The sequence below is a fragment of the Antechinus flavipes genome, chromosome 4, assembly GCF_016432865.1.
Source record: "Antechinus flavipes isolate AdamAnt ecotype Samford, QLD, Australia chromosome 4, AdamAnt_v2, whole genome shotgun sequence".
NCBI lineage: Eukaryota > Metazoa > Chordata > Mammalia > Dasyuromorphia > Dasyuridae > Antechinus > Antechinus flavipes.
In genome coordinates this window covers 224,862,229-224,886,136 of record NC_067401.1, presented here as the reverse complement: position 1 = coordinate 224,886,136, position 23,908 = coordinate 224,862,229, and the positions used below count along the sequence as shown (strand labels likewise).

The 23,908-nt window shown below is 32.1% G+C and overlaps 1 protein-coding gene across 6 annotated transcripts in view; it reads right to left on the bottom strand.

Annotated features, from left to right (window-relative positions):
- ZNF451 (zinc finger protein 451) overlaps window positions 1–23,908 on the bottom strand; it is a 114,692-nt gene that overhangs the window by 10,464 nt on the left and 80,320 nt on the right. For 5 of the 6 annotated variants that reach the window (XM_051997187.1, XM_051997189.1, XM_051997188.1 and 2 more), the window contains 8 exons: window positions 23,456–23,606; window positions 21,804–21,930; window positions 18,284–18,437; window positions 17,031–17,175; window positions 13,728–15,355; window positions 11,564–11,707; window positions 8,714–8,844; window positions 5,419–5,605 (listed from right to left, as the gene is read on the bottom strand). In XM_051997187.1, the coding sequence (XP_051853147.1) occupies window positions 5,419–5,605; window positions 8,714–8,844; window positions 11,564–11,707; window positions 13,728–15,355; window positions 17,031–17,175; window positions 18,284–18,437; window positions 21,804–21,930; window positions 23,456–23,606 (2,667 nt within the window). The remainder of the gene's footprint in view (window positions 1–5,418; window positions 5,606–8,713; window positions 8,845–11,563; window positions 11,708–13,727; window positions 15,356–17,030; window positions 17,176–18,283; window positions 18,438–21,803; window positions 21,931–23,455; window positions 23,607–23,908) is intronic. The other variant, XM_051997190.1, reaches the window with a different exon arrangement.

Genomic DNA, 23,908 nt, shown 5'->3' with positions numbered 1-23,908 from the left:
TTCAGTGACTAAGATATTTGGTTACATCAACTCATAGATACTAGCGCATCAAGGGGTTGTGATTCGTATTAATGGCGAATCTCATATTGATGCATTCACTGAATTTTGTGCTGAAATAAGTGGTAAGAAACATATCAGGACAGAGAATTCCAGTTTTTAAAAAAATATATAGAACCATGAAAGTTATATAAAACCTGAGAATTTAATCAATTAACAAAGAAACACATTTTTCCTATGTCTTGAATAATGTTAATTTCTAAGGGATCTCTCAGAAAAATAGATATATCCTATAACTTTTATCTTTTTACAACTATCTCTCTGAACTGAATGTTGCAATATTTCATTATTAAAATGTTTGGTAATTAACTTTATTTAAAACAAATTTTGGGGTAGCTAGTCGGTGCAGGGGATAGAGCACCAGCCCTGAAATCAGCAAGACTTAAGGTTCAAAATTGGCTTCAGACACTTAACATTTCGTAGTTGAACCTGGGCAAGTCACTTAATCCCAATTGCCTCAGCAAAAAACCCCACAATTTTACATTTTCAATATTTAGTTTTTGTTCAAATAAGGTTTATTTCTTCAGTTGAAAATATGGTTCTCACATGAAAGTCTCAAATGGCCAAATTCAAGTTAGTTTTAACATGTCTCCTTATATGTGTCAATATTTGCTGAAATATTCAAACTGATACATTTCAGCTAAAGAAACCAAGCTAAAATATCTGACATTATAGGAATTTACTTTTACCTGCCATTTTTGAAAAGTATTTAAAAATTTATTCTAAAAGATTATTCACTCTATGTCTACTTCAAATAAACCTAAGCAAAATCAAAAGTCTGGAGAAATAATTATAAATCTTTTACTACAGCCTAGAAAGACAAAATGAAAATTTTTAAAATGACTATAAAATCTCCATCTGTCAGGAAAGCACTTTAAATAAGAGCTCAATTGTCAGAGAACAAAAGAAAACATGTAAATTGAGATTATACTGGAATAAAGACTGTGAAAAAACACCAATTTATGACATTTTTGAAAAGTTCCTTATTTCACAAACAATTCAAAGCTTATGGCTGAATAACTGGAATTATTGGCATTCTATTCACCATATTTTTACTATTTTTGTGGAGCAGAGCAGTTTATATTAATAAAACCCCCAGAATGACTTCTATAAACTAATATAGTTATTAAGTAGATAAAATCCTTAATAGAGGCATCATAGTATTACATGGAAATAGCCAAGTTACAAGCAATGAACAAACATATATAGATGTTCTATGGCATAGATGTTTATGTTCCTTCATTGCTATGAGTTACTAATACAATTTAATGTGAAAATCTTTGCTACTTATCTAAAGTTTTTAAAAGATCAGTGATATCATCGTGGTTTATTCTCTTTCCTCCAATGAAATCACAAGTCTTACATATTTTAAGCAAATTGTTTCATGAATTGCTATCGAACATAAAAATCTATCATGTGATACATTGCTAGAATAGTTCTGTGGTTCAGAATCAAAACTTTTCCAATTTGAAAAAAACTTCTTACAGAAGTTATACATTTTGGTAGCCTAGTCTTTCAGAATCCCAGATCACCTACATCCTCTCTCCCTTTCTCCGTGTGTGTATGTGTGTGTGTGTGTGACACAAGCCACAGTTACACAAACACCAAAAGTTACTCAAGTTTCAGGTTCTTGAGAGAATTCTGAATTACAGTAAAACTTTTTAAAATTCAATAAGGTTAATTCTGAATGAATTTTAATTCAGACATGGGCAGTATTTCTGTGAACTTATATTGAAGTTAACTCTTTTGTTATTTAAGAATGAAAGATAAGTAAAATAGTATAAATTAAATTCTTTACCCACTTTAGAACTATAAGGTAAACTTGTTTAAGTTGAGATTGAAAATATAACACAAAAATCCTTATAAACTAGAACTGTTTCCATATCAATTTTCCCCATACTTTTCAATAAGGGAAACTACTTAAATATATGGAAAATGTTAACTGAGAGATTTAAAATAAATGATAGGGCATAGCTAAGGAGGCTTGGCATAGCACATCTGGTTTTCCAGTCTTGGGCCTACCAAAACTAGTTGTGCAAATTTAGGCAAGTCCCTTTCCCTTCTAAGTTTCAGTTTCTTCATCTGTACTATATATGGTTTTGGAACTATTAAGGATGCTGACTCTCAAGTTCTATGAGACTATAACTAATTTGAGAATAAAGAAAGAGTAATTATCTGATATCTCCAAGTAATCAAGAATGGTAAATGTCATATCAGTGCCACTTCCATCCTAGAAGCTTGCCATGTAGATCGTCTATATTCAAAATCACAGTATGGAAATCAATTTACCAAGGTCTACATGAAGCAGATGCTGAAACAAAATGAAGAAAATTCTAAAGATATTAACTATGAAGTAGATTTAGAATTTTCTTTAACTCTCTCTGTGAAAGATTATGATTTCTCTAAAAAACAGTGAACTAGAAATTGTTGCGAGGAATGCTTGATAGTCATTGTTCTCATTATTTCATATTCTAACTTCCTCTGCACTTTTTCAGATGTGACATAATTTTAGTTAATGTGATTGGTTAAAACAATTGTTAAGAACAAAAAGAAAAAATTGAAATACTATTTTGCTTTTCCTTGATCATATCTAACATGTATATGAATAATAAGAGAAATCTACAAAATGTATAGTACAGGTTACTATCTGTGATTATATGCATTTATCTTACCACAGTAGGCAATTGATGTGCTTCTCTAGGTCTTAAAGTGTCTACTTTTGGTCTGTACATGTAATCTCTGTAGTTATTAACTAGTTTTCAAATAATAACCTGATTTTACTACTTCTCCCCATCCTCTAAATGGATAAGGACTAATAATTATTGGTAGCTAGATAGTTACACAAAGGATTATTAGTTACAACAAATGAAAAGTTAGCCATGGAAATTTTAAAAATGAATAACGCTATATTCTAAGAAAGCTGTTTATAAGATGACAAAGTACCACAAATTTAAGGTAATAATGATAGGTGTATCCACATGGACACATTTGTGAAGGACCTAGAAAGGCAAGAGTCCATTTATGGTGGATTATTTGTTAACATGTTAGAGGAGTTTACTAAATTTTATTAGCAACAAAATGGGCGGAAAAGGGGGTTAGCAAGAAAAAAAGTAATGGAGCCTAATAAGTTTAAAGACACGAAGTTTAAAGATTCAGGAAGCAGTATCCCAGAAAGACATATTGATTCTGTTTTTTCAATAATACTAAGTATATGAGCTGTCTAGAAGGAGAAACAAGAGCTAGTTTAATTTAAACTATATGGAAGTGAAGGATGAAGTAGTGAGTGTTACACAATAAAAAGTGATAAATGTCTGAATCCATGGACTGACTAACCTCACTCTCTTCCCTCCCCCACTGCACTATGACAAAAACCTAAAAATGGCAGATAAGAATCTGAGTTCAAGTAATTATCTTGAGTTTATAAAAGTACATAATCTCCTGTCACAGATATCTAAAATCATACCTGAAATCTCAACTAAAATGATATTCCCTTTGAATTAACATTATAGGGAATAGATGGAAGAATAAGATAATCATAGATATCTGATAATAAGTTTAAATAATAGTCTGATTCTTTTTAAAAATAAGTAAATATAACTTTCAAATGAACTAGTCTGATTCTTTTAATAAGTAAATGTAACTTTCAAATGAAGACTGCTTTGAATACAACTGCTGTCAAAACAATACATTTTGATCTCCCTTGAGAACCAAAAAGATATTAATCCAAAGAAAACATGCTCAAGAGTAACACTGGAAAATCACATCTTTAGGTATGTTTGTATTTTAAATATCAGCAGTTAGGAGTTTTCCAAAAACATACATTATATAAAACATGGTGATGTTTCTTCAGCAAGTGTTATTAATAATGTTGTGATAGACTCTCTGTATTCCCCTTATGTGATAACATCATTGTTTTCAAAGGACAGAAAAATAAGCACAATGCTATGCTTTGTGTGCCAAAGGCACATTTTATCCCCAAAGAGATTAGGTAGGAAAGAATGGAAGGAAGGACAAGAATTGACATTTAGATAAAAGAATCATATTTTAGAGGGTCATCTAAGATGAGGGACAGATGCTATGAGATATCAAAAGCCCTCTTCCTTAGAACTTCATTCATCTTCACATTTTGGCCATCAATTTTCTTATAGAATCCCATCCAACACTCAAATACCTAGGCAACACATTAACTGAAATGCATGAGACCAAATTCCATTCACATTTTAAAAATAAATTCTCAGTATAGCAATAAAAAAAGGACTGAGAAAGGCAATGAGAAGAGGTGCTAGAGGTAAAATAAAGGCAAATACTCTTTCCATCTTTAACAGAGCAGAAAACAAACGAGTTTAGAATCAACAAAAAAGGATGAAAAATAGCAAAAAAATTAATAAAAGTCAAAAATAAATCCAAGAGAAGAAAACTAAATTATTAGACAGGTAAATAGGGGGGAAATACATGTTAGAATAAAAATTATAAAGTAAAATGTGAAAAAAAATTGAGTATATGATAGAATAAATATGATTTATCTGTTATGACTTTTCTTTTTATGTTCAGACTTGGGACAATAAAACCTTTGAAATTATCACGCTTAAAAAGTCACTGTTAGTCTAGGAAAAAAAAAAAATGAATCATAAACATATTTAAGCTCTTAGTATTTAACTCCTTGATTCAAATGGCAAATATATGGTATTCTCCCTTATCTATTTATTTTCCCCCCTATTTCTTTTAAGAAACATTAGATACTACTACTTTGAGGTAATCTTTAGCCTTAGACATTTTTCTTTAAACATGATGTGGGGAGGGGTAACATAGCAGTAGCATAATTAAAATTCTTTCACTTATTGTCTTCTACTTTAAAAAAAAAATTAAGATGAGGTTGCTGATCTTCAAGCTTATAAAGCAGAGATCTAAAAATAATTATATAAATGATTCCTACAAATATAGAGCTAGGCCACTATTCATGCTAGTTCAAGAGTAAGTAAAACACTTCTATATTGTTTGCTACCTTCTGTTTGAAAAATTGTAATTGTGTTTTTTCTCCATATAATTTTCAAGTGGAACTATAGATAAAATATACAGCTGAAGTTTTGTTAATATCTAACAAGACTGAATTCATAGGGATCCAACCTATCATCACACAGTAACTATGAATGTTGTACCACATGGCAAACTCTAGTAAAGTACAGTAAATCAATCCTTTTATATGGTTGCCAATGAGAGGGGGAAAAAAGATGCAAATCAGATATGATTATGAGGTTTAGTAACTAGGGAAACAGTTTCCTTTTGGACAGCCATTTATTGGTTTCTTTCAGCAATGAAGTCTCCTCCTCTTTGGCATTCTGTATGGTACCTGCAGCTGCGTACCTTTGGTTGTATCAGATATACTATTTAATAAGGCACACATCATATCCCCCTCTAAGTGATGAGGGTTTAAGATGTGAGCTGGCCTCTGAGTCTTCTTAAATTGATTTTGTAGCTCCAGAAAACCTTGATCTCCTGAGAGAATAGTGAAAGGAATTTGCTTAGGTAGTTGTTCATCTAGACGGCCAGCCTGTAAATCAAAATATAAAAGTTGAGAAAATAAGAAATGTACTGAGTTATAATTTGTCGTTTATAAAACATTCATTCAGCAAAAACCTATCAGTTATGTGCAAAAACACAATCATCATGGATAAAAAGGTATGAAGACAAGATGGTCTCAAGAACCCAAACATTTTCTTGTAAGGAAATAAGGCACCCTTATGCAAATAACAAGAGCATACAAAAAAAAAGAACACATGTAGCAAGGCAATAAAAAGCTTATTAAAGTAAAAAGAGCTTCATATAGCATAGTTGATCATTAGAGCATGGAAAAAAGACAATTCAAATAATAGGGTACTGGATGGGGAGGGTTTGGTGGTGATTGATTGTCAGAGATAGGGGGAAGAAAAGGACCTAAAACAACCTTGAGATCTTGAGCAAGGAGGATGAACCTAATAATATAAATAGGGAAGGTAAATCAAAACCTGACCATCTCATAGAGAAAATGATGAGTTTGGGATATCTAAGTCACTTGGACCAGGGATTAGGTACTGAACATATAATATCAATGAAACCAGAAATTCCTACCAATGTAGACTGGTACCATTGCTAAAACTTCTATTTGTAGAGAGAATAAGAGTATGCATCAGAAATGAAACTTGAATACAGCTATTTTTGACTTTAATACTGGATTTTCTCAACTATTACACACTGTTCTCTTCAGTCTTTTAAGTAAATGGAAAAGGCAAAAAATTGGAGAGAGAAATTGAAGCTGGACATTTTAGTTCTGAAGACTTCCTTCATAAAGGGTATAATATTTAAGTTGTGAGAAAAAATGAGCATTAAGAGAAAATATTTGGACATGCCTATATATTTTTTTTCCTTCAAAGAAGAAAAAACAGACAAAATACTAGAATTATGAGCAAACCCAGAAAAGGGGATACAACATAAAACAGTTTCCACGTTTTGTTTTATGTTCATTTGGTTCTGTAATCTAAAAAAAGCTAAAAGTAAAAGATATTTCTTCTGGAGGGCAAGAGTAGAAGGAATACAGAGGGAAAATCTAAGTGATACGACATGTATTAATAAATAAAGTTTTTAAGGGTAAGGTTTTACAATAAGATTTTACTACTTGTTTTATATATTACTTTGTTTTATTGACAATTAGAGTTTGTAATTGGGAGGAAGGAGGTTATCTATGGGGTAGGGTAAAAATGATTAACAGTGTAAAATTCCACAAAAACAGAAAAAGTATTACTAAAAGATACCATGAGATTAGACAACAGGCAAGGTTTAAGCAAAGTAGGAAATGGAGAAAAGTCAGATTTTTTTTAAAGGGGTGCTAAAGTGATGGAATAGTGAGCTAATGGGAACATCCAATATAAATTATCCTTTTCAAAAAGGTGTAACGAGCCAAGGGACAGTACAAAAGAATGATGGTGATGGAGTCAAAGAAAGGATGATTTGGGGGAAGGGAGGACAGCTAGATGGCAGAGTAGATAGAGTACATAGATTCAAGAAGACCTGGGGGTTCAAATCTGGCCTCAGACACCTAACACTTACTATAGCTGTAAGTCACTACTTAATCTCAACTGCCTCACCAAAAAACGACGACGAAAAAACCTAAACATACCAAAAAAGATGATTTACAAGAAATATGAGCACATGTTTCTAGTCCAAAACTAAATGATTAATGCAAAAGCAGATCCTAATGTAACAGAGTCAATGAGATGGTACCAGAGAAAATAGGAATAAAATAGGACCACTGGGCACATACTAGACTTAGAAAGAAAAATGTGGTAGAGAAACAAAGTATCTAAGAAACCAAAGATATAAATATACTTTAAATATAGAAGAAATGGAATGGAGAAAAAATAAGAGAGAACTCACATCTACAATGAAAAGATTTTAAAACTTGCTGTGGAAAATGATAGGAAACCAAATGGAGATGAATAAAAGAATTGTTAACTACTACAAATGAAAATAAATCTATGAAAACATTAAGCTTAGAAAGCTATCAGTAAAGTGTGGTATTGAAAATTTTTTCTATAAATAAAATATGTATAATATTGTATTCTCCTAAGTCCTACAATTTCAAACATTTTTTTTTAAACTAAAGAAGTGAGCTTCACTAGTGCTTGGTACATAAACTCTCATACTTTTCAAGCACTTGTATCAATGTCAATTATTAGTGAAAGTATGGCTAATACAGATAGAATGCTCATTCTAAAGACAGAAGACCTAAAATTGACTGACAACTTCAGACAGACGTTAACTGTGGGACTAAAGACTTTGAAAATCTTAAAGCAGTATATAAATATGATTTTTCCTTTTTTAATTAAGAGAAAAACCTTGATTTTTCACTTTATGGAAGTGGATCATTCTGCAAGTGCCTCTACATAAAGGAAGGAAGGAAATAAAAGAATCAGGAAAGTGGCCAAGCATATTTATGGAAGGAAGGGACCAGTACCATAAAAGTTCAAGAACATGGGGAGATTGCGGAAAGAAAATCAGAAGCAGGTGAAAGAACACCTAGGGTTCTGGGCCAACCACATGGAGGGGCCCAAGCTGGAACTGAGAGAAAGATCATGTAGGAAGCAAGCACATGTGAGGACCAGAAACAGACCTAGCCAGAAGAGGATGGGCTCTACAGAAGCCAGGGACAGGCACTTAGTAGCTTGACATGTTTGAAAGAAGACAGACACATAAGGGGCCAGACATGTAAGCAGGTGGGCAGAGCAAGGCAAAGTGGGGATTCACTTCTCTTGACATCAGAGGGCAGGCCAAGCACCATCCCAGTGGCAGTAGGGCTGGTCTCTTTGTGGAACCATTCTGTTTAACTCGGGGAGTGGTCTGGGTTTTTAGCAAGGAGGATGGGAAGCTACAGAGTACCAAGCTAAGAAGTGGGAGCTGCATATGGAGAAGAGAAAGAACACAGTACTGTATTGTAAAATTAACTAGTCAATTTTTTTTTTTTTTGGAATGTGCAATTCTTTAAGTAGAGTCAAATTTATGTAGTGCAAATTTATATAAAGTGAGAACTTCCTTGCTTTCTTTTAAATTTAAATGAAACCATATTTCAACAAAGAATCAGTAAGCTGTAGATATCAAATGTACTTTTAATCCAACTATAACTCACATGCATACAGATGGCAAAGTCAGCAGCATCTTTTCTCTTACTGCAACGTGGATGAAGGAAGAAGCATCCAATCCTATTGAGATAATTAAAGATCTTGCAGTTGACTGGAGGCTTCCAATTAGTATTTCCTCCTAAAATTTTGGTGTTGAAAACAAAGAATGATAGTCAAATTGGGAAAAAGATGTCTGAAAAGTTCCCTCCCTTTAATGCATGAAAAAAATACAAGTATTTAATTATACTTGTATCAGTTCATTATTAAATGGTCATTTCGTTACTTTGGTGGAAGAAATTGTATTCTATGCTAAATTTTAAAAGTTTACAAAAATTAATTAAAAATTCTTTTTTTTAGCTTTGACATTATCATCAATATTGGTATAAATATAATAGCAATTAATAGCAAATTAACATTTCATAAAATTCTTTGGGAGAGTAAGTAAGCATTAAAATAACTCACTAAACACCAAGAGTGGTGATGTACAGATATATTTAACAGAATGAGGGGAAACCTGTTAGACTGAAGTTTTATAAGATAACATATTAATCTGTGGCAAAACACAAAACTTAAGACATAAAAGACATAAAATAGGATGAGCTATGAGTTATGTCAGAACCAAGCAAATGCTTAAGATTCCCAAATACAGCTTAAGAGAAAAGAAAAATCAAGATACTTTAGGATCATTAAATTTGAATATAGTTAATGTTATTATTAATATTCAATGATTCTCAAAACAAACTTGACATATATTGAAGGGTTATGACTAAGAAAATTTCAAAGTACATTATTCATGCAATCCTAATTAAAATAGGAAACAATACTTTATAAATAATAAAATCCATACCATTAATGAAAATCAAGAAATTTTAATAATTCTTTATCAAAATGTTCTTATAGAATATACACAAAAATAATAATTGGCCATAATTGCAATCATTATAAAGTAAGTAAAATACTATTAACTTTGAAACATTGGCAAAATTAACAATTTATATCTGCCACTCTGGAAAAAACACTTTCTTTCAATGTATCAGAAGGGACCAGAGGAGCATAACTTTAGAGTTGAAAGGGACCTGTGAGTGAGTTACACTTCAACACTTTCATTTCATAGATGAGAAAATTGAGGGTAGGAGGGATTAAGTGATTTGCCCAAAGCGAGATAGTCTGGTAAAGAGGAGAACCAAGATTTGACTTGAAATCACACATTTCACTGTATCAACACTGTAGCACTAGACTCAAGAGTCCTAAGACTAAAATTCTAGTTCTGGCTTCTCTAATTCAGTAAATCACACAGTCTTTCAGCTTTAGTTCTGGCTTCTCTAATTCAGTAAATCACACAGTCTTTCAGCTTTATCAATGTAGTGACCAATCTTTTCTTGCTTGTCTCAAAGGGCTTTACCTAAGAATGTACTTAGACAGTAGTGGCCAATGGCCATAACAGATGAGGTAGGGTGTTAAGAAGAAAGATGATCCTAGGAAAATTTGTACTCAAATTTCTCAAGAGCTTTCAGGTTCCTCCTAGGAAAATTCACTATTACATGGTGTAACAAGAAGTCAAGGTACTTCAATTCTTTGTTTTATCCCAATCCATAATCTTTTGAGTTCTTACTAATTGTAATTTTTTTTTTTTTTTTTTTGCTGAGGCAATTGGGGTTAAGTGACTTGCCCAGGGTCACACAGCTAGACAGTGTCTGAGACCAGATTTGAACTAAGGTCCTCCTGACTTCAGGGCTGGTGTTCTATCCACTGCGCCACCTAGTTGCCCAATTGTAATCTCTATTAAAAAATTCATGTACTTTATAAATCCAACTGGATTTATAAAGAAATCCAAGTGTCTTTGGAAATGAGAATTTTACTATTAACTAATAAAAGCTTACTTCCTAAGATTTTTTGAAAGCATTACTAATTTTTTTTGGTTAAAACTCAGTTTAAGACTTTAAGACATATTTCACCAACCCTTTATGGGATCAACTCTTAAATGTAAGGGTTGTAAAATTATGATTTTTAAGTAAAAATGTTTGATTTATATACCTATGTCACATAAAAATTTCTTGGGCAAATTGGGGTCATGGAAAAAAGTATAAGAAGCCCTGTTCTTAATGAAATCTTTAACATTGGAAAGCATTATTATTTTTCTATACTTTAAGGAAATTTCACAGATTTATATAATTAGTGAACACAAAGTTCACATTACAAAAATAATCTATAAATTGGGGATTCCAATGTGAAATGAAAGAAATAATCATTATACAATGCATTTTTCTTTTTCTTTTTTTAAAAATTTTCTTTTATTTTTTAAATAACTTTTTATTAACAGAACCCATGCCAGGGTAATTTTTTATAACATTATCCCTTGTACTCACTTCTGTTCCAATTTTTCCCCTCCCTCTCTCCACCCCCCACCCCCAGATGGCAAGCAGTCCTATACATGTTAAATAGGTTACAATATATATCCTAGATACAATATATGTGTAGAAAACCGAACAGTTCTCTTATTGTACAGGGAAAATTGGATTCAGAAGGTATAAGTAACCCGGGAAGAAAAACAAAAATGCAAGCAGTTTATATTCATTTCCCAGTATTCTTTCTTTGGGTGTAGCTGCTTCTGTCCATTCTTGATCAATTGAAACTGAATTAGATCTCTTTATCAAAGAGATCCACTTCCATCAGAATACATCCTCATTCAGTATCGTTGTTGAGGCATATAATGCTCTCCTGGTTCTGCTCATACAATGCATTTTTCAATCCTCTAGCCAAGTTCCATTACAGGAAGATTCAAAAAACAGTTCCATTTGGATAGGCCACATTTTATTTTAAGCAAGGAGGATACATCCAACTTTCATTATTAACTTTACCTTGAAATCCCCAGACAAAGGTTCCCTGATTAAGGAATCCTGGTAGATGACCAAAAAAGTTTGACCAGTTATCAAAATCCACAAAGACTATATGAGTCATGGTTCGCAAGTAGTCCAAATCTGGTAGTTCAACATCTCCTTCATCTGCAAAGAAAACACATGGACATACTCATTATCAGAATTTCTCTATACAAAACCTTAGCAAATTAAGACCAAAAAGTCCCTTTCCCCTCCTTTTCCCTAATATACCTGAAAAAGGTCCTGTATATAGTACAACAAAATAATGGTAATTAAATTCTTAGATATGCAAGCATGGGTTAAGATACCAAGTCAGAATCAGATTTCAAACAATTATGTATTACTTTTTAGAAGTTTAATTTTTTAATTCCATCCTCATTTTCCCCCTTTCTCTTGTCTTAAGATTTCAGGGCTTTTATTTTTGCTACAAAACTTTCAGAGTTAAAGTAATGGTTAATGCCTCTTGTAAAACAACATTATTAAATCAGTTAAGAGTAATGGTAGTGTAATGGAAAAATACACTAGATTTGAAGTCAAAGGACTTTGCTTCAAATTCTGTCAATCACTATTTATTTTGAGTTTTATCTGTAAGATGAGAAGTGATTGAGGTGCCTTCTAAGGTCTCTTGCAGTTTTAAATCTAATATCTGAAAGAAAGTTATTTACAAATGAATGGAGGAAAATTAAAAAGACAAAACTCTAATTTTCAAGGAGTAGAAAAAGTGGCAAAGTGAATGGAAATGAAATAGAAGATGCTTACAAGAAAGGACTGAACAGCAATTCTCATTTGGTATGAGGTTCAAATTATGAGTTGTATGAACACACACCCCCCCCCAACTCCCCCCAACACGTACATATATATGTATGTATATTATGCAACAGATCTAAGGCCAAAAAGTATATCCACTAATCTTTTATGACTAAATCTTCCTGGGAATATGTGTTTATGTGTTCTTGCTATGGTCAAATATTATCCACCAAAATATGGGTAGTATGTGAAAAATGAACATGGGTTAGTCCTTTTGGAATATTTATCATTTTAAGATCACATTAAGTAAATGGTATTAAATTCAGTACAATAGACAAATTTTTTATTGGCTAAATTCTTCCTCAATTTTATAAATGTTATACTCAAATATACTAACACTTAAGACACTTAGCTAGAAACACAAACTCATGACTCCCAACCTTTTCTGTGTAATCTTTTCTAACAGATATTTTTGTGAAATATTTCAAGTATGGAATCTCAAAAGGCAATTTTAATTTTCTGTTTTATACTCTAACTATATGAATCCATTGAATTGTTTCATCAATGGGACCACAAAACATTTATGTTCATTCCTTGCTATCATTTTAAATACCATTGGCTGTTATTTTTTTAATATGCAGTTTTCCTTCAACATTAAACATAATGGAAAATACTCTCCAGATTACAATAAGAGTACTTATACTTTTTAAAATGACTAAGCATTTTTTATAGTTAAAAATTGAAACCCAAAAACATTAGTAAAAGGCTTTCCAACAATCAACTGGCTCATTATTCTCCTGACTCCCAAGGCTGGTGTTCTATCCACTGCGCCATCTAGCTGTCCCAATGGACTTAATTCTCAAAGGAACTTGTAAGTTGTCAAAAATGACAACAGTAACATCCAGCAAAAGAACTTTTAAACTCTATAAAAACATGGACAAAAATCCCTAACCTTCCTTTTACTGAAAAATTTCCTATGCCTTATAAAAATCATGCCAACATTGGCAAGTAGAAAATGCTATATGATAATATTTTACTCTTAAAAACTAGCATGTACTAAGTCCCTTAAATTTGAAGTTTGGCTAAGGAAAACATGGTAAAATGGGAGATTTACATCTTTAAACTGAGAGAACTCCAATTATTATACCTTGGGATGATCTATTAACTGAAAGTTTTAATTTTTCTCTCACATTTCTGGTTTTTAAAACAGATTATATCTAAGTTTGTTACTATATCATAGACCTTATTATATAATTCAGTTGAACCATATACTATATACTATCTTATTGGAGACATACTAACTATGCTGTATATATTTATATATATATATATATGTTAAGTTTCTAACACAATTGTATGAAATTTGCACAGATATTAAATCGTAATTTTAAGGTCATACCTATCTTCTGACAGCCTATGTCATTCTTAGCTCCTGAATCCATGTTTAGTAGTCTATTTGAAGGAGATTCTGAAATTTTTGGATAGCTTATGGGATGTTTCAGTTTTCTGTCTACACGTGCACCACTGGCAGTAAACTTGAATGGGTTTAATTTTTCTGGTCCAAAGTGAGCTATGTTGGGTTTTTGTAAGAAGCAATGTTTTGTGTGAAAATGTTGCTGAGCACTCTCAGCATCGTGAAAATTTTTGCTGCAGACGGCGCATTTCACAAAGAACTGCTCTTCTTTATAATCTCTCTCTCCCTTGTGACGTTTAAGAACATGGGCATTCATGTCTGCTACATTCTGTGCTGTTGCTGAACACCAACAGCAGCGAAACCACAGATTACCTTTGTCAAGCAAGATCTGTAGACATCTACTGTGATCTTCCTTCCTATTTGTTTTGCAGATATAACTCTCCCGGCAGCCACATGTTAACAAGTTACTTTTCTCCAACACTGGGAAGTCATCCTCATTTTTAATTGAAGTTTCAGGCTTTTCTGATACAAAGACATAGTCTATGCTGTGGACATCCTTATAGTGACTCAAAAATGCTTCCTCCACGTCAAAAGTCAGATCACAGAGTCCACAGAAATATTTAATTTTGATATCATTTTCATGCTGGTCTTGACAGTGTCGGTATAATGTCTCTATCTTGTGAAAGGATTTTTTGCAATGGTCACAACTATACCTATGAAACTGATGACTTGTTAAGCACATACAATGATGTTTAACACTTTCCTGGGAATCAAACATATCTTCACAAATTCGGCACTGCCATTTCCCTCGTGGAGGGCTTTTTGGAGGACTTTTTGAAGGGGACTGAAGAACAGGCATATTAGATGTAAGACTACTCCTGTTAGTAGGGCTACTCATCAATGTCTTAGAAGAAGATGGTAAAGGTTCCTCTTCTTCAGCATCTTGCTCATAAAAATAAGTGTGTCCACGATGATATTCAGTCACATGAGCCATAATAGTCTCTTTTCTCCGTAATTCCTTTTTGCATGTCCGACACCAGAAGAGAAAATTATTTAAATGTGCCCCTCCATGAAACCGGCTCATGTGCAAACGCATAACACCTGCATCTTCAGACACTTTCCCACAGACTACACATTTATGACACATTGTATTTGCTGAGAATACATGCTTTTCTGCTGCATCTTCACTTAGGAACTTTTGTTGGCACTCACAAAACCAGACTGACTTTTGTTTTGTATGTACTACACTTTCACTGCTTTGATCCTCCAAATTTTTCTTCTTTTTTGGAGTAGTGCTGCCTGCCTGTGTCCTTGAATCTTTACTGGATAGTGTCCTTTTAAGTGATGAAAACTTTGAATGCTCTAGCAGGAGGCGCAAATCAGAAGGAGGTTTGTTGCCTCCATTGATGTGACAATACATCAAGATGGACTCTTCCATTGAGGCAATGACTCGGACTTTGTGTCCTGAATTCTGCTTGTGATTATTGGTACTGCTCTCATCCACAAAGAGTTCATTGCAATTTTGACAATAACCTCTTGCTTTAAATCTCTCTGCAACTTGGGAAACACTCTTCTCAGCTACTGCTACAGGACCAGCATTTCGACAGTGGACTCTGAATTAGACATAAAAGATAAAATATCTTTATGTATTTAATTTACGTATTTAAATTCTGTAATTATACAAGTTTCATATAGCACTTGGCATAGTGCAAGATAAAAACAAAAACACAAATACTTTTTAATAATGGTAATGAATAATGACATTATGTAAACACCTCAAAATACTTACATATTGCCTGCTTACAATTTCTATAGAAGAGAGGGCAAAGATAATGAAGATGATTGACACATATTAGAGAATTGTAAATAGTATCAAATACTACCTATATGTGTCTTACAGGTATAAAAATTATTCTTGAAGACTGCTTAATATGTGAATTTTTGATTTGGATTTTAACTATGAAGTAAAAATCAACTTCCCAAAATGGAATTAAACCAGTAAGTATGGCTCAAAGAAGAGATATGAAAACATATTCCTACCACCTCATTTATTTGTAGAAGTGGAAGTATCACACAAATATGGTACAAGTCATACATTGAGATTTATTCAACATACTAATTGAACTATGATTTTTAAGTCCTACTTCATTTTCTTGTCTTTAAAACCCTCTCTGAAATAGCCTTCTTGAAAAGGGAGAAGGAAAAATATTGGGAAAAACTATAATGAAAAAAGAAAATAAAAATTAATATGTTTTTCAAGTATGGCAGAAATTTCTGAGAATATAAATATAAATTGGCAGAAATTTTAGGAGTTAATTTCATCTCTGTAAGTCTGACATGGGGAAAATAAATATTAAGATTTATGGGAGGAAAATTAAAGCACTTTTTTTTTCCTTTTTTGCTGAGGCATTTAGGGGTAAGTAACTTGCTCAGGGTCACACAGCTAGGTAAGTATTAAGTGTCTGAGGCCAGATTTGAACTTAGGTCCCCCCAATTTCAGGGCTGGTGCTCTATCCACTGCATCAACCAGCTGCCTCTATTTAAATCTTTAAGAGACAGAATTTTTTATTTATTACCTGTTATTGTATAACCTATATCAAATCATTCATGTCTTAAGGAAGGGGAATTTGAAAACCCAAAATTTTATATAAAAAAAATTAAATTAAAAGAAAAAAAGATTTCATTTTCTATATGATATGTTTTTAAAGGTTTTGGAAGAGAACAATTGGTCTTACACTTCTTCCTACCCCCTTATGACATCTAGCAAAGAGTGAAATAAATATAATACCACCACCTAGCATTAGTGCTTTAAAAATATTTTCGTATTTTATCTTCACGACCACTTTTGGAGACAGTGCTATTATCCTCATTTTACAGAAGAAACTTAAGTAGCAGAGATTAAGAGGTTAAATGACTTTTCCAAAGTCACATAGCTAGTAAAATGTGAGGATGAATTTAAACTCAGATATACTTAGAGCACAGATTCAAAGTGTTTTTATACTGGGGTGCCACCCTAAGAGCCTCCTAGTAATTTTATAGTTCAATTTATTTAGAGTAATTTAAATATTTAAGACACGTTAAAAGATATGAAATATAGCAATTAAACAGCTTCTTTATATAGATAGGAACTTAAAAATATTTAATTTCTCTACTTTTCTCTCAAGTTGCAGAGTTATCTAATCTTTAAAGTCTCTATTCAGAAACATCTTTCATTAGCATAAAGGTAAGATTAAACTCCTGCTACTTGGCAGTTAAAATCATATTCTATTACCTGAATCATATACTTACCTGAAATGGGCTGTGAGATCCATGTGAGAACGTAATGTTTTGTGGCAGGCCATGCATTTCACTTGAAAGGGGACTTCTTTACAGAGAGATATCAAAAGTTTCTTTGCAAAAGATGGAAACGGTATAGGACTTATTTCCTTGTCATCTGGAGGAAAATGGAAAAAATAAATTACAAATATCCTCACAAACCCTCAACCCATGCACAATATAAAAGAAATGTTGATTTTATACGAATCTGAAGCATTTCACTGAAAAAGTAACCTAAGTTCAAATACTAAATATCCAAAAACAGAGACACAAGTTTTTTTTTCCATTACTAAGAATTTTAATCACTAAAAAATGTTTTCCTAATTTTCAGAGTTCTCAAAATGTTGCATATAGTGTTTAATAGGTGATAAATTCTCTTCTGAATGAGGTTATCTAAGAAGACTCATAAACAAAATGGTCTCGGTGAAGAATTTTTTAAAAAGACCAATCCAATAATAGTTGAGTCCAAACTTAGATAGTACAAAGCTCATCTCATGTGACCATGGGTATTTAAGTCAAAGTCTCTGAGTCTCGATGATAAAAATATTTCCTTAAAGAGTGGAAAAATATACCTACTTGGATTCAATTCTCTTCTGAACTGGAGGTTATTCTAAGAAGATTCATGAAATAAAATGGTCTTGTGAAAGATGATTGAAGATTGTGATTGCAATGCAATTGATTGAAGATTGAAAATGCAAAAGATGAGATTGCACATGAAAATTTTTTTAAAAGGCCAATCCAATAATAGTTGAGTACCAAACACCAAGCTCATCTCATGTGACCATGGGTATAAGGTCAAACCTTCAGTCTTGATAATAAAATTGTTTCCATAAATATACCTGACTATCTGGTTGCTCTATGGGTCTAAGTCTGGCTCTCACGTAAACAAGAAAATATATGCTTCTGTATGATACATAACAGCTATACAACAGAATATACATTGGGACTTCCCTGAGGCTCAGTTTCCTAATTTGTAAAATTGGCCAGAGGGAGGGGAGGGAAGGAAAGGGAGAAAAGGGTATAGAGGGTAGAAGGAAGAGTTGGACTAGTTTATATTTAGCATGCCTTCCAGCTCTAACATTCCCTGAGTTTTTTTTTTTTTAATTTTTTACAATCTCTTTTGATTCTGCTCCCCCTCCCCCTAACCTGCCCACAGTTCCTTTGTACATACTACTCTCTCAAAAGAAGCTAACTAAATTAAGTATTGGAAAAAAATATAAACATACCACCCAGTTTAAAACTCTGAAGGAAATGATTTTTTCCAGACATATGCCGCAAACATTCATCCTTGTTGCTAAAAAGAAGGAAGCAATTTGGACATGCAAAGCACTGAATAAGCTGAGGAAGAAGATTGGCTTTATGTCCATCAGCTGCAGCTGCCTAAAATAAGACAAAATAGTTTATAGATATGCAACTAAGTTGTCAAGTTCAAGGATTTAATAGTTAAAAGAATGCATAAAATTATTTGTGTTAGTTTTCTCCAAGTTTTATGATTTATAATGTATATTTTATAAGTATATATATTAGAGAAATTTTCATTTATATAGTCTGATTTAATCTGAAACAAACCCCCCCAAATTTAGCAATATATTACACCATACTGTGTTAGTACCATATAGCAGCATTTTCATTAGTTACTTGGTCAATTTACTTACAGGCATATTAAATATGCCAATGTGCAGTTTTTATCAATTGTTTCACAAAATTTTCAACCTTGAAGTGACATGAAGTAACATAATTACAATAGTACTTTCACAAGTATTACTAAATTTATTGATGCATGATCTTAAGTCTCTTTCTTTAGTTCTTTGGGTCTCAGTTTTCTCATTTGTAAAAAGAGGGTTAATGCAGTATTGTAAAATTCTTTCCAACTCTAGAATTAGGTTTCAAATATTGTGTAAAAAAAGCTTGTGTATATTAAAAAACCCACCAAAAAACACACTGTAGAAATGGGAAATGGAACTGTAGTTCCATTTGCTCCATGGAGCAAAAATTTGGCTGGGATAATTTATGAAGGGAGAGTAATGCAAAATAAATATTTGTAGAAAAGTAAGCTTAAATCCAGGTTGTGAAGGACACTTGAAAAGTCAGAATAGTTAGCATTTTATCCTTGATACACTGTAACTTCCGGAGCAGGACAATGACATGGATAGAATTGCACTTTTAAGATTACCGAGTATAATTTTGATTAGAGAAAATGAAGAGATCATTAGGAATCCTGACCCTAAAAATTCACTTTGCTACCACATGTGTTCATACTGTTTCTAATTTAGTAAAGTGAAATAAGTTTAGTTTAACCTTTTAAAGGAAGTTAATTTTAAAAAATTTCCCATTGACACTAAGGAAAATTCAGACCTAAAGTTACATCTATTTGTAGTTGCTTTATTAGCCAAAAGAGGTCACTAGAGGCTTTTCAGGAATTCACTTTTCTCAAACATTAAATTAATTTTGCATCTGTGGATTCTTGTCAGCCTGAAAGAGAGTGAGCTTATTCCAAACAGATAAGATAGACTTCCTATAGGCTTAGGGCCTTAGATCATTTGGACAGCTTTTTTCAGGTAGAATGTTTATTTACCTTATCTGTTGCCTTTCAATCTTTTTAAATTAGCTCAAGATTGGAGGCACTAAGAATATTCTATTGTTGCCATTGCTATGGGTTGTCTTTAGCAAAGGAGAAATAAACTCTCTTTATTCTCAGCATTTTGCTCTCCAGAATTATTGCCTTTTCTGTTTCCTAACATTCTATAAAGGTCTTCCATTTTGGAGGATTTGACAAACATTAAGTACATATTGTACACAAGATGCCATATGCTAAGTTGCTCCTTCCAAGGAGTTTATTATAATTTAACAAGAGGCAGATCTAAGATATGTACGCAGAAATGATTTATGAAGTCAAGAGATTGAGAAGGTTAAAGAGACTAAGAAAAGTGCTCTAGAAAAATTTAAGGTGGGAGAGCTTACTTTCTGAGGAGTGATTAAAGGAAAGCTTTATTGTGAAGAATAGATTCTTTATAGGACAAGGTTTGAGAGGTTACATTTATAAAGTAAAATCAATGAGAAAGGATAACTATCTGTAACATTAGATTTATGCTTGCCATCTGGGGGAGGGGGTAGAGGGAGGGAAGAGAAAAATCGAAACAAGAGAGTACAAGGGATAATGTTGTAAAAAATTACCCTGGCATGGGTTCTGTCAATAAAAAGATATTAAAAAAAAAAAAAAGATTCAGGAAGACTAAAAATAAATAGACTCACTAACTTACATATACATAATGTATTTGCAGTTTCATGTCTAATCACTTTTTATTATACTGTTATGAAAATGTTTATTTCAGTCCATAAATTAAAATAAATAAATGAAGCAATTTTTAAAAGGAAAAAAAAAAAAAACACACATTAGATTTAGCTTTACAGAAGAAATTTTTTAAAGCAGTAAAATCCCAATAAAAGCAAAAAAATCTCAAGTAAAGCAGTTAAAAGTACTAAGTACTAAATTTGATAAATTTTATACTTGTCATTTCTCCCCATCCCCCCAAAACTGTCTTCTCATCCTAAATACTCATAATAGAATGTAGACTAGAACTGGAAAGAGTTCTGGAGAACTACTTCAACCCTCTTCATTATATAAGTAAGAAAAAAAGAGGCTCAGAGCCAGGGAAAGAGACTAAGATAACACATAGTGGTGGGTGGAAAAAACTTTTAAAGGTAAAATGAGTAGGAAAAAGGGCATGTGACAGACCATAAAGATCTCATAATAATAATTATTTTCAGGGAACCAATATATGTTTGGTGAGATATGCTTATACTTTTGTACCCACTATGGTCAGATATGCTCTACTGTGGTTTTCTAATGCTCACAAGAATAACTCAACAGATCTAGTTTGATGAATCTGATCCATGAAGTGTTATAAGATGTGTACATAATATATACTCCACGAACCAAATTCTAAATTCTCTTCATTTGCCAGCCTTATTGTTGCTATTTATCTGATGAGAGACAGGCACAAAACTTCATGTTTGCTTTAAAAAGCTTGAAGAAACTAATAAACACTAAAAAATTCAAAGAACTTCTCTTCTTGAGAAGGAAACTTCCAATCATAATATTCTGAAGCCACAACAACATCTATCACTTTTTAAATTATTTACATGTATCACCCAAGTATTGGGTAAAAATAAAAAAACCTACCTACTATGATGTGATAAATTATATAATTTTTATTTCAAAAGTTTCAAGTGTGATTAAAAGTGTCATTAACTGTTTATTGTTATACATATGTCATTAAAACAAAGTCAAATTATATCCCAATGCCACATAAATAAGATATAATATAATTCTTTCTCAGACCAACCTAAATAAAAGGTTCAGAACATTCTTCTAATATGACCCATTAAGTTGCAAAGTATGCAATGATATGATGGAGTTAGAGAACATTAGATTTACTGTGAAATGAATCCAAGACTCCACAGAGTCAAGAGGCCTGAGGTCCTTGTCCCAGTTCTGCTTCAACCTCACTTTCAACTTAGAAAATATATTTAACCTCCCTTGCAAACTGACTATGGTAATGCTCTATACCTAAAGTTCCTGCTCATTACTACTATCCATAACCTTCCTCACAATTTTTTGTTGTCTGAGGTATATTTTAGATTTTTTAAAATGAAAAATTAAGAGTTATGGAGAAATATACTCACTTTCATAAACTCCACAAAAAATAGAATATGTGCTCTTCCTTCACTTATAAAGATTCTTACCTTAGCAAAAAGGTGATCACTATATTGCTGTTGGGTAGCAAATTTTTTATAACATATTACACATGCAAAGGAATTGGTGAGGGGTCCATGCAGTGTAATTGTTGGATCACATGGAGAATGATCAAACCTGCAAAGTAATGGAGATCTGTATCAAGTTTAAGTTTCACAATCATTCAAGAAAGATTTATTACATACCCATTATGGCATCTGCCTGAACTAAAGATAGGGATATTTTTATAACTATAAAATGAAAGTATTTGCCCTCAAAAATCTTACCTTTTAAGTATAAAGGGAAGAAAAACATATACAAAAATTAAGTCAATATAAACAAATCCAAAGTAAATATAATTTTACTTTGAAATTGAAATTTCACAAGCAATATATTAAAAATGAGACTGATGGAGATCAGGAAAACTTTTTCATAAGTAGTGATATTTGAGAGCTCCCAAAAGAAGTTGTCTAATCTAATGCAATATAAATTAGGAAATACAAGGAATTCTGTAAAAGCTATATACCAGTTATAAAATGACTTTTTTACTCAATATTATTTAAACTAAAGTTCAACATCAAATTAATATTCAAAATGGTACATTAGCCTTCCAATTCTTTACCAAGATCAGAGGAATGTAGCATCTAAGGGTTGTTATGACAGTTTTTTATATAGAATCTGGAGGGCCACTAATACTGAATTTCATTCTTATAAAACAGAAGATTAATAGACTACTTGGTATATACTGACTAAATATAAGTAAATAGATAATTCCTTAATTCTCCAACGTTCTCTGGTTTATATCAAAGTAGTTCAAGTATACAGTGAGATTTCCTTCTAAAGAGCAAGCTCTAGATGTGAAATTCCTATCCTGAAAGTAAAGGACTTGACTTGGGTTTTGTCAATACTTAGAACAAGTCTGCATTGCTATAACTTTGAGTCTTCAAGAAATCTGGAGAAATCAAAAGAGGGAAGTAGAGGCAGAGAATGTAGCATCTACATAATCTTCAGATTTTACCTGGCCACTATTTAGGGGCACAGCACTATCAGCAGCCTATCTAAATAAACTAATGTCTAACAAGGAGGATATTTACATCCTGTGTAATGGAAGCAAATAACAATGACTCTTATGAAGACCACATCTTTGGCAATATTGTAGTTAGAAGTCTTTCAGTCAATAAATCCTTCTATTTAAATTCCTCTATACCTCAAAGTCAACTCACATTGAAACCACTGAGAAAACTGGGCTTGAAACATGTAGCTTTTTACAGCTTTTTTTTCAGGAATTTTTTTATTGTGTGTCAAAAATATCCTTAATTTGGTTCTTGATAAAAAGGGATAAAAAAAACTCTAAGAGGGTTTTTAAAACCAAATAATTTTGAAATGCTTTTTAAAAAAGTTATCCCTGAATTAAAAATGCAAAATTTGGGCAAGTTTTCAATATCACTGTAAAATATCATTTAAAAAAAAACCCACTTATGAATTTATCAAATTATCTAAATATTTGAAAATAAAGATTTAAAGCCACAAACACATAAAAATAAAAACAATATTGATTACCCTTTCAAATTTGCATTAGAAAACTAATATGACAACAACAAAAACCCAATGTAACACTATTACTTGTATAGTTATTCTGAATGCTAAGAAACAAGATGCTGACCTTTTCAAATGACCTAAGAGAAGGTGCCCATTGTCAAACTCTTTGTTACAATACATTATGGGGCATGAAATAGGTTTGCTGGACATCGGCATTTGGTCTGCTTTTCGAATTGGACCTCTTCTTCCAGAATTAATTGTGCCTGTTTTGAGTCCTGCAATAAAAAAACAAGATATAGATGTATAAAATTCAGATGCCTCCATCTATTTTAGCAATTATTCAACTTATATGAAAAAAAGTCATTTCTATACTGTGCACAAAACTTTATACATAATAGAATTTTTTTTTCTGGTAGCAAACAGAGCAGATTCATTTCATTTCCTTATTTAAAGGAAGAAACAGTTTTACTAGCTTCAAAAAAAAAAGACACTTTCTACTAAAATTTATCAGAGATGTTCTGCAGAATTATAATTTTATTAACAAAAACACTTTACAGTTTCATGCAACATTTAAAAT